Genomic DNA, 12,148 nt, shown 5'->3' with positions numbered 1-12,148 from the left:
CATTATAATGTTGACTTTTGTAGATGTCAAACCGTATCCGAAATATCAGTCCGAAACACTATTATACTTATAGCTCTCCGATTTATCGCACGTTCCCAACATCGTGTAAGGATTGGGATATCCAGGAAACATACTGTTTCTTTTTTAAGACAATAAAAAGTCAGTTCTGCATTCGTAAAATACGTTCTTCATACAATAAAGCATTCATTTAAAATGTTAAAATATTCAGAAAATTGCCTCCACTGGAACGGAAATTTCCGGTTAGATGCGTTGTTTGGCTAATATACGAACGAATTATTTTCATCGGATATTAGGCCTATTATGATTAAATCTCCGTCGATTCCAAAATGGATAGTAGCTGGATTTGTTATTTGAGAAAGGGAATGAACAAATCGTCTGCTAATCGGCCATTTTTTTTCTTCATTTTTATCCCTTAACTTTTTCCCTTAAAAGTTAATGGAGCATATGGGCTACCTTAATATTTAAGGGGAAAATCGGCCAAAATTGAGGAATTTTTGTCCTAAGGAGTTTTATGAATAGCAACTAAGGAAATTCTTAAAAAGTAAGGGAAATTCTTAAAAAGTAAGGGAAATCTTACGTTTTTTAAGGGAAATCTTAGAATCTAAGGGAATTTTTTCCCTTAGGAGCTTTATGAATACGGCCCCTGGTTAAAAGTAGTGTGTCGGATTAGTTTGAAACAATATGTTTGTGTTCCCCACCTAATTTGCGTTACGTTTAAGGAGAAGTTGCAGTACTTGAAAAGAATATGTTAATTTCGTTGACAGTAAACAAGTCTGTCTTATTTAGGCACGTGTATTTGTATATTGGTACATGACCTAAACGTCTTTAGAAACCAAAACTTAAAAATGAACAAATATCAGTTAAGATAGTCCAAATACTAATAATTCAGAACAGACACAAAGCTGTGGCGCATGGCTGAGCAATTTTTGAAACGTACGTCTGCCGGAGTAATATATGTAAAAAATGATTCGGAAAAAAGCAGGCACGTGCGTTAAATTTTTACAGGTGTCGCAGGTTTTTAGATTTGGACAATTGCCAACTTTTGATACACATGTATATATGACTGGAAAAAAATCAAATTTATGATAATGACACTAGCGGGTGTTCTTTAGAACGGACTTGCCATACTCAGTTTGTACATGATCGATGAATATTGTGAATGTGGCAATGCTAAAACATATATTCCGTAATGTTGGAAACAAAACAAATTGGAAGCAATTGTGTTTTGTACAATTTTATTGTCGCAAAAGGTAAATTGCCTATTTACAAACGGGGCTGAAAACTGTTTCCATTTTATCTCTAAACGTGTAATAAGGAAAAATGCCGTATGTTTAGTAGTTCATAAAGAATACTAACTTATAAAAGTTAAAATAAAGTATAATGTACAGTACATAATTTTTTTCTCTCTTTTTTACATTGTATATCTTTAGTCAAGTTTAGAAAAAAAACTGAGTAGCATCGTTCTAATGTCAAATGTCCAGAAAAAAACAGCTAAACATTACAACGTCATGTTGTTGTTTTTTAAACAAATTGAAGTGTTGGTTTTTTTCTGCCTCGTTTTCTTCATCTTCATGCCGAAGTCGATTTCTTCATTTCATTTAATGGTTTTCGTCCTGGAAGAATCAAAAGAGAGAAGAATAAAAAACGTGACTGAAAATGTAAATATACAATGTATCTTACAATTTGAAAACGTAATGGTAGAGATATGGATCCAATTAAAAGTTAACAAATGTAACATCGGCCTCTTGTTCATTTGTTTACACTTTAAATGAAAATTGTTTTATTACTTGACTGTGCAAAAATAATTGCAATTCGGCCTTTTTGTATACTAGACTTTATGGATAATCGACGAATTGCTCCAATTAATGCAAAACTAAGTTCAACTTCTCCCTTTTAATGAATAAAAAAATATCTCTCGCCATGTTCACTTGGATATGCATAGTCAAGTGTTATTTTGTTGGAAAAGTAAATGATTAATTACAGGCATCAATGTTAAGAAGTATAGAAAATGAAAACAAACACAATGTATTGACTATGATGAGTAACCCTGTAACATTGAATTTATCCAAAGATATATCAACCTGGTATTGTCGGTGGTCTGTCTCGATTTACGGCATTTTCATAAGTACTCTCAAAGTCGTGAACGTCACTGTCTTCTGCCAAACCTTGGTTATCATTTACATAACCGTGCGTCACGTCCGTTTCATCACGTCCACTTCCGGTTTCATTTGTCACGTTTTCATGGTTTTCATGCTTGTTACTAATTATAGCTGGTTGGTGGTCGGGCGGTTGAGGGGCCTCTGTACAGGGCATTCGGGAACCATCAAAAGTCTCGTGCATAGCATCACGTGGTATGTATTGAATCATCTCGGGTGGTTTGGCACCGGCTGTGGCATTTACAGATTCATATCTAAAATAAACAGTTCAGAAAATTAACAACACTACTGTAGAGGACTAGAACATCTCTTTTTGCATTAGTTAAGATTATTTCTTTTGGTGCCCCCCAAGCACCGGATCAGATGGCATCGTAAATTGAATTCAGTTGATCTCATAAAATTGTTGTTTACTTTTATCACATCTTACACAGTCAAATAGGACTATAATAATACATATTTATTTATTTTTATTTTTTCTCAAATAGAGATTTTTTTGTAAGTTTCCGTTAATTCAATAAACAAAGGAAAAGGTAATACAATATGATTTTGTTATATATATATACTGTAAATATTTTTTACCTGCAGCCATAGACAAATGCATAAGCTTTCAGAAAATGTATTATTTTACCGATTTTGATATCTGGTTAAAAAGTTTTACTTGCTACAAGTTTTTGGTTTAGTAGGCACGCGTGATATTTTAACTGGCTAGGAAGTAGCCTATCTCTGTTATCTATGTCTCTGTATATATAGATGAAAGTAAGAAAATGTATAAATGTTACTTACTGAATGGTACTCATGTCTTGTAGATCTGGAGGAAAAGAAGATAAAGCATTGATGAATCTACTAGTATATTGTAATATATGTATATTGTTGAAAATTAAACTAAAAAAAAAAACTAAATAAAGCAAGAACTGTTATGCACTAATAATTTATTATATACGTTTACTTTCTAGGTTGTGCTCGTGCTTCTATATCGCCGGATACCCACGGTTGATTAATGTGTAACTGTTAATGGTTCGGCCGTCGGTATCCGACGATAATGCTTCTATAATGAATTAACCTAGCCAAAAGTAACATTTATATCTATAAATGATGAAAATAATTGCCAGCCAACATTGTTTTACCTATATAGGCCCCTGATGCCGTAACCTCCAATGTCATTCTGAAATTGAAAGAAAGCAATTTTTATTGAGTTTAAGAAACTGCTAGAATTCTTTTCCGTGTACAATATACATTTTAAATAAATTGTATCTTTACTTTTGCCATCATTTTTGTCACTTATGCTAGTTTATAATGTTTTGGAAAGCAGTTTGTCTGCAGTTTGCGAGTTAAAAAAATACAAAAGACACGGAAAATGACAAAAGTGTATAAATATCGATAACCCTGTAATGCTATGCATATTACATAATGCAAAATATGTGTGAATTTTCTGAATTAATCATTATATTTCTGCCACAAAGGGCGGCAATTTTGACACAGTTTAGTTGCTTTTGAAAGCTGCACACATTCAGATGAGCCAAAATAATTCAAGAAAATCAATATTGAGAAAAATGTTCCAAAATTGTAAGAAAAAGTTATATTTATATGTTATGTGCGTTTTAAGACTGATTTTGCAGTATTTTATTACCATATTTCTACTGCGGTACTAAGGCAGTAAGAGCTATTTTTGCATAATTTATGTTGTCGACTTTTTGGTAATTTTCTTGGATTGTAAGTGCCGATTGAAATTACTTTATTTATTCACCTCACAATATATTAAAATATATTTTCAAAATTTTCATGAAAATTAACACGTATCTGGTGGCGTGCTGATTTAAGTCACACATGCTAGCATAATTTAGCTTAAAGGGACTCCACTGAGATCTTTTGATGTTATGGATCTAAAAAAATCGGAATTAATGTTCAATTTGATGAAGGTCTTGACCAATGATTAGTATTCGCTCTTTCTGTTTTTCCAGAACAATTATTATAATCGTGTTTAAAAAAGAATAGCGTTGCAACGCTCTTTATTCAATTCGGGCAAAGAATAGTTCAACAATACGATTTTCAATTTATTTATGAGTATATTTCTTACATATCTTTTGAAAATGGTTTATATAAGAACTTCAAATTCTTATTTTAGGCTATTGGACCTCAGTGGAGTTCCTTTAAGTAATTTGTTTATGTGGCAATATCTTTTAACGGATTAAATCCTGATGAAGGTCCGGCGTAAAACAGAAACTGGTGGACAATATTTTCCCAATAACCAGATGTGTTCACTTCCTTAGATTTTGATTTTGTCCAAATCCTTGATAAATTTTCAAAATAAAATTATAAATGACGCTGAAATTCTGTATCGCTTATACTCACGAAGGAGGTGTCAATGGCAGCGGTCTCTTGTGAGCTGTAAAAAAGATAGAATTTGGAATAACACAATGATCGCATTTATTTGCCTCAGTATTTTATGTTATTATTACAAAGTAAAATTTTATTCTTTTATTACAAAGCAAATGTAATAACGTAGGGGTATATAAAAATACGATATTGTAATTATTACATGTTGTTTGACGAAACTGTTGCCGATAAGATTGTTTAAAATTTATTTTCTTCTTTGATTCATTAACTGAGATGTATTTTATGTAGTTACGGAAGTTAACGGAATGTTCCGAGCCAACTGGAACTAGTACACTAATCAATTGTCATACGGTCTTTAAAAGATATACATTTCAATCTCCATGAAATAGGGAATTAAATTGATAAAATTTATCAGTAACACATTTGAAATTATCGAAAACTCACTTGCATATCATCTTTTTTTTCGTGTATTTCTTTTTATAGTAACATGAACTTAATCAATGTACATGTACAGAAATGTTCTACACTTTTCTTATGAATAATAACCAATAATCCACAAGACCAACGGAAATTTCTATAAATATCATTAGAATATATCGGTAATGCTAAATTCTTAAAAAAGAGTGCGACAATCTTTTTATAATTAAGGTAGATTTGATATTGTATTATAAACATTTTTCATTACCAATTATTAGTCAATCATAATTATAATAGCCATTTTTATTAAATATATTTTACAAATTCAACTCAACTTTGACAACGAAATAAATATTGCAAAAGAAAATTCCTCGAAGGTATATGTGTGCTACTTGGATGGAAAACAGACTTTTGACCACGTTTGGCATAACGGACTGTTTTACAAACTTCTTGTATGGTGTTGACTACACTACATTTGCATCTCTATATTCATTGTATGTCAATTCAGAATGTCAAGTTCGTTGTCAAGGATTGATATCTGATAGCTTTATTGTCCAACAAGGCACAAGGCAAGGCGGTAAGAGTTCGCCATTGATGTATCTAGTCTATATCAATGAATTAATTGAAGAACTTGAGGATAGAGGCGAAGGAATGTGCATCTTCAATTTCAATGTGTGTTCTCCAACTGTAGCAGACGATATGGTACTTGTTTCGTTATCAAAAACTGGTTTAGACAAAATGTTAAGTACATGTTGGGACTATTCAAAGAAATGGAGATACTATTATAATGCAGAAAAATGTAAAGTTGTCGTGATGAATGAACAACACAAATTAATACATTGCAGACGATTTAGTATGGGGCCTTACATTATTTCTGAAACCGAAAGCTACTGTCATTTAGGTGTTATCAGTGAAAAGATTCTATCTACTAAACCTAACATTGAAAACGCATGTTCAAAGCTGAAGAAAACGTACTTCAGCATAGCCGGAAGTCTTGATGTGGGTTCTATCAGCCCTGTTACTTTAAGTAAAATATACAAATCTGTGGTGCTACCCAGAGCACTTTATGGTTGTGAAATATGGAGCTCCTATTCTAAAGACGATATACGTTTACTCGAGACTGCTCAAAACGTTTGTTTAAAACATATGCAACAGCTTCCAAGAAACGCATCTTCAAACTATACTCGTATTTGTCTTAATATTACGAGTGTTGAGACCCTGATAGAATATAGGAAACTGCAGTTCTTTGGGCAATTGTGTAGATTGTCCGGCATATTTTTAGCGAAGGAAATATTCAATTATCGTTTAACCAGATATCATAATGGATTTCCGGAACGTTTTGGTTTTATTCCTGATATATATAGGATCCTCTGCAAATATTCTCTGACTGATGTAATGTACAATTACTTACAATCGAGTTTATTTCCGAGTAAATGGCAGTGGAAAGATATTCTCGTCAAAGCAGTGCTTAAGTCGGAAAACCAATATCAAATAGATTGTATTGTTTCAGCTGGACATTTGTGGGTTTGTAATAACCTTATTCGTGTTAGCCAGTGTTCGAGCCTATGGTTCGTAAGCAGGAACACTCCTTCCCTATCACATATCTGCAGGAAACTCTCAAGAAACATCGCTTTATTGGTTTCACGACAATATGAGCGTCAGTGCACAAAATGTAAACTTAATACAGAAAATATTATCCTACACCAGATCTGTTTCTGTATCAGAAATACCCGAGAACGTGAGAATTTGTGGAACATGCTTATAGACTGTCTGGGATTAACTTGGTTCCGTGAGTTAATAACAGATTGTCCTCTTGAACAATGTAAAACTATAATGGGGCTCGCCGTGAAAACTGACGAACGCATTTTCATAAACTTCTCATTAACTAAATCACTATTACGTTTATTAGATTAAATGATGTATTGACATGAATTGTGATACATTTTCGAACGTTATATGTTGTGTATATTGTAATTTGTATTTGTACCAATGAGAAATGTTTTCTGATACGTATGTCTTATCTGTAATTATGTAAGAAATAAACCATGATATATTTAATCCTCGAGTGCTAGGAAACTAAAATATAAATACTTCTATGAATAAGTAGAATATCTCATGAATTATTTATTAAAGTTTTACACTATTCAAAACTGTATAAAATCGGGTTTTCCTTTCATAATCTTTCATCATTTTTGTATAAATGAAGAAAATACTAAAATAATTAACTACAGCTTTATATTAACTATATCTTCTGTTAAGAAGAAGATATGACTTTTATTTAGCACTTTTTGCCAATTCCCCTTCATTATTTTTAAGAAATCAATAAAAGGTGTTTCCCACTTTAAAAAGCTTTAGTTTCGATTTCGTTGAAGCTATATAAAGGAGAAATGCTTACAATCATATTAAGGATACACTTGTAGTTGCCATGTTTTCTTGTTAGATAATAGATCAATAAATTAAACACAGGTGTGAATTACTTTTGCCATAGAATGAAAGATTTGATATAGATCCCACAATATATATGATTTTTGTTTTTGTTATGATATATTTTTGTAATGTTATCGCATAATATTTAAATGGTATTATACATGTATTGTTACTGTAAATATTGTATCTGTAAATACTGTTATGCTCTTCATCTTTGGAGGAAATAAAAGTATCTATCTATCTATCTATCTATCTATCTATCTATCTATCTATCTATATTTCTATATACGTACATGTATTATAGTAGCACAAATTAAGGTCTAATCAGAAAAAGAAAAATACCTTTCATTATTTTGCGCCTTCTTTTGCAGACGAGATGTATCCAACATATGGCAGTTCCCAAAAAAAGTAACGCGCCGACAGCGAAAAACGCAATAGACGCTGTGAAAGTTGTTGTAGAAATACAGTTTGTCATCTGGAATTAACGTTACAACTAAAATGAATTCTAAATATATTTATTACAGAGTTAGGAAAAAAACCAGAAAAGTAACAGAATTTTATTATCTGTTCAAGTATGTGTTTGTTATTAAATTAAATTCCGACAAGCCATCGTATTTATTTCAATGGCTTATTGTGTCATTCTCTCAGACAAAACGAAAGAAGTCCAAACTGCAACAATTAAAAGCATTTTAAAAAGTATAGAAACCCCATATGACGTCATACTCGTTTCAACCAATGAATTTCAATTTATTTCCTCATAATTATATAATTAAAACACATTTGAACTTCAATTCATTTGTTTGATGAACGTCTGTCGGCTCTATCGGGCTGTTTATATAAGGACAGAACATGAGAATATCAACTGGAATCCTCTTTAATATACATGTATATAAACGGTTTCACTGTATGATTTATTGCGAGTCTATACAATTTAATGTATACGAGTATGGCTTAATAGCTTATGGAGAGCACAAGTACCTGTTACCACTGTCTGATTTATTGCAAGGTTCATTTGTCAATCAAAAATGTATCATTTCTTGCGAGCACAAGAAGAAGATGCGTAGACTATAGACAAACATCGAAAAGAAATTCTTTAAAAGCCCATTCTAACTGTTAAATCATTGTGTTTAGCTTTTGTAGTCTTGAATTCATGAGAAACACGAAAAGAAAATTAGAATTAACTTACATTTGTAAATATATCACACGAATATTCTATTATCCGCTCTTTTTGAACAATGTTAATAATTAAATAAATCTACGTATGCTTTTATTTGCAGCTGATGATATTTTTTACGTAACAATTGTGGGTTTTTTATTGTTGTGACGGTGTGTGAAAACCCCGAACGAAACTCGAAGAAGAAAAAAAAACACTTCCGGCTGATAATTTCATTGTTATCTTTGATTTTGATAATTGTTGGTTATTGTTAAGTGAAGTTTTACATATCGATATGATAAAAGATTGATTGTGACTTAAACGTGTTATATTTACTTAATGCACTTACAAGTTATGTGCATATCAGGTGTTATTGTATGTTTGTATTTTTGTATAAGAATGGTTTATTGTTTATTTGTTGCTTAAAAAAGATCTTAGATGTTGTTTAAAAAATGACAACAATGTATATGATACAACAGAAATCTATGGTGGATGATTTGTACCATGTCGTGTTTTCGATCCGCGGGGCGCCAGCCGAAAACACAGCAAGGTGGTGACTTTGTCGTATTATCTTGTGCCCCGCGGAACGAAAGTACGACAAAATTAACGTACTTTCGTGATTTTGCCGGGCGCCCCGCGGATCGAAAATACGACATGGCACAAATCAGCCACCATATAAATCGGATGCTCCTATCTCTTCATTTTTGCTATTTCAATAATTGTTTTTCGTTAGAGCGTCGAGCTATCACGTAAAATGCAAAATATATCAGTTTATTTCCGACTTGATTTTGTTCACCAATCTAAAGCAATAATTCCTCGTGATTTTAGCGTTCCTGGTCATGTGAACGCTTATCAAATATGTATAAAATACTGAAAGTGAGAAGAATATAGATAAAGGGATGTGTAAGCTTAAAGGTTTGAAAACATTCTATAAAACCATTATTTAAACCTTAAATTACTCGAATTTGCTCTTTATAAAGAAGGAAAATTTATTCGTTTTTAGGCATAATGTGCCTTATCTCTTCACCATAAAATAACATATTTAGGGACTCAATTTATGAAAAATATAATTAATAGCAAACACGTGCTATTTTTTTATTTTTAATGACATATCTTAATGACATAATTTAATGTTAGAATATGAAGAAAATCCTAACAAAACATGTTTTCTTATGATAAATCATTCTACAAGTATATGACAATATCTCAGTAAGTATATCAACATTACATGTATATAAACAATATATTATATATAATAAATATTGACACATTTTATCGTCCATACTTTTTTCTGAAATAATTACACATCCAAGATTATATCTCATGATTTCTAAAAAGACATAAATGTCACCTTGTAATCTGTGCCTCTCAAATAAAGATTATGTTCTGTTCTGTTCTGTACAGACAACAGCATAATTTAAAATTTGGCATAACTTTGAATATCAGACGGTATGGGTCTTTGGTCTGCACATGTTAGTTACTTCCGGCGAGCGGTAAAAGTTTAATTATGTTACTGATTATTTTAATGGAAAAAAAAGATAAAAAACAACAATTAAAATCAGTCGATGTGATCGCATTCAAGGACGGGGGATGAAATATCGAAAGAAAAAATATACAAATAAATTATTACAACATAAGCTCTAATGTGGTGTTTGACTCTAATATGGTGTTTGACAAACAGTTTTTATTAGAAAATGTTTATAATGAAATATAACTCTGTCTAAAATATAAAAAAAAGACTGACCCATTCTTTTGTAAATCGAACGTTACCGGTAAATTCCGACGGATATTTACAGACATTTCATTGGGCCGTGTGAGTTATTTATCGTTCTTGCTAAGTAAAAGGAATAATAGCATTTTTTTTTTGATTTTCACCTGTTCACTCAATATATATCCTTGGATGGGCATGATGTCACTTTAACATAAACTCTAGAGATATTCGCAGATTGACCTTACTTCATTTTTAAAAAAGAACAGAAAAACAGCACAAAACAGAGGAAACCACAAAAAATCATACATAACATTCTTAAAAAATAAATATATCATTATAAAGCAGTCTATTCATCTTAGTTTAACTAAAACTTAATTTTACAAATAAACCTTTATACATTTGTTTAATGATGAATAATCTAGAATTAAAAATAATCAATTGACTATTCATAATAATTGTTTTTACCAAGGAAATAGAAAAAAATAATCATGGGCGTATATTCTCTTTTTTACTTAGATATTCACGACATCTATGAAAACATTTCATGCAGTTCCACATTCCGTTTGTATAAAAAGTCACTCACACTGTAATACATATGACGACAATCATATTTATACATGTATGAGGAATACACCTCCTTTTACGAGGGATACTCCTCCTTATATAAGGAATAATCCTCCTTATATGAAGGACACTACTCCTGGAATAAGGAATACTCATCATTTTATGAGGAATACTCCTCATTAAATTCTTATATGAGGAATACTCCTTACATTAGAAATACTCCTTATATGAGGAATACTCCTCCGGCATCAAGACGTGTGAAATTGTTATCTTAAGTTATTTGATCTTACTATGGAAACTAATTCTATGCCACATATATAAAGTTATTTAATCGATTAGAATATTCCAACCTCGCCATTTTTCGTGTCGTTGATTGATTTTAAAAGCGCTAAGTTGACAAAGATTTTAAGACGATCTGTGTTATATTATCGCTTGTCTGGTTCCTCCATATACAGAAAGTGAAGCGAACAATGCCGATTTTATATATTTTGGTTGTTTTTTGTTGCTTCTGTGTGACACATCAAGATATTTGTGACACAATTAATGTGGCATTGTTCAAGAAAACTGTCCCAGTCATGTTACAATGGCAGTCTGCAGACACCGGCATCTTAAACTGTATCAGAAGAACAAAGTACGTGACCATCATGCCTGCAACCTAAAAATAGAAATAGATTAAACTATTTCGTGAAAATCGTGCACGTTTGTGAAAGTCATGCAATAAGTATGTTATTTGTATAAAGAAATGCTATTTTGTGTGAAACACCAACATTTCTCAAAGGATTTCAATAAAATTTTTCACAAAAGTATTATGAACTAAAGAATTTTGAAGATTTAATGTAATGATATAGTCGTTCGTTCGTTCGTCCGTCCGTCTGTCTGTTAGCAATTCATGCCACACTTTGTCATTCAAAATCTTTATATACGTATATATCAAAGGGATAATACTCTAATCATTTAATTCTTGTGAAGAAAAAAAAGTGAGTTATTACACTGTGAATATTTTTTTTTTAAAAATCAGTGTACAGCAGTATACATTCTGTTTTGTATTTTCATAACTGCTATACTGTCCAATCGGTTATATGTGATTAGCTCTCTAAAGATGAATAAATACGTACAACATTAGAAAAACATTTAAACGAATATTAGCTTCTGAAATTGTAAAAGATTACAGACGTCGGGTAAAGATCTCTTTATATGCACCCAACGATCTTTCCTTGAAATATGTTTCTGAAAGAAATTTTGACAGTTGGGCTGGCATTTTTATTATTTTAAAACAGAAAGACATTAACTATTTAGTTATCATTCAAACCCATTAAAGTTTTCTAAAATTAAATAGTTTTTGTAATAAAAATCTCATATTTGACC

General features: G+C 31.3%; 2 protein-coding genes across 3 annotated transcripts in view; both read right to left on the bottom strand.

Moving 5' to 3' along the window:
* Nucleotides 1-1,239: 1,239 nt before the first annotated feature.
* LOC132731737 (uncharacterized) lies at nucleotides 1,240-8,669 on the bottom strand. Its single transcript, XM_060717986.1, has 7 exons — nucleotides 8,542-8,669; nucleotides 7,698-7,830; nucleotides 4,527-4,560; nucleotides 3,302-3,339; nucleotides 2,961-2,985; nucleotides 2,103-2,431; nucleotides 1,240-1,634 (listed from the first exon to the last, which is right to left on the bottom strand). The coding sequence occupies exons 2-7, from the start codon at nucleotides 7,828-7,830 to the stop codon at nucleotides 1,591-1,593; spliced, it is 603 nt and encodes a 200-aa protein (XP_060573969.1). The 5' UTR covers nucleotides 8,542-8,669; the 3' UTR covers nucleotides 1,240-1,590.
* Nucleotides 8,670-11,289: 2,620 nt separating this feature from the next.
* Nucleotides 11,290-12,148, bottom strand: part of LOC132731738 (uncharacterized) — a 66,728-nt gene continuing 65,869 nt past the window's right edge. For both annotated transcript variants that reach the window (XM_060717988.1, XM_060717987.1), the window contains exon 4: nucleotides 11,290-11,438. In XM_060717988.1, the coding sequence (XP_060573971.1) occupies nucleotides 11,304-11,438 (135 nt within the window). In that variant the 3' untranslated portion in view covers nucleotides 11,290-11,303. The remainder of the gene's footprint in view (nucleotides 11,439-12,148) is intronic.

This window comes from Ruditapes philippinarum, unplaced genomic scaffold, assembly GCF_026571515.1.
Source record: "Ruditapes philippinarum isolate M1 unplaced genomic scaffold, ASM2657151v2 ctg767_1_1_1_1, whole genome shotgun sequence".
Classification (NCBI taxonomy): domain Eukaryota; kingdom Metazoa; phylum Mollusca; class Bivalvia; order Venerida; family Veneridae; genus Ruditapes; species Ruditapes philippinarum.
The sequence above is the reverse complement of the archived record's forward strand: the minus strand, read 5'-3'. Positions and strand labels throughout refer to the sequence as shown.

What these genes read in the sequence shown, in the direction of transcription:
- LOC132731737 (XM_060717986.1), bottom strand. Translation starts at nt 7,830, where the DNA reads ATGACAAACTGTATTTCTACAACAACTTTCACAGCGTCTATTGCGTTT. An exon ending in GGCATCAGGGGCCTATATAG is followed by an intron (nt 2,986 to 3,301) that starts GTAAAACAATGT and finishes CTTTTCCTCCAG; the next exon opens with ATCTACAAGACATGAGTACC. An exon ending in CAGACCACCGACAATACCAG is followed by an intron (nt 1,635 to 2,102) that starts GTTGATATATCT and finishes TGATTCTTCCAG; the next exon opens with GACGAAAACCATTAAATGAA.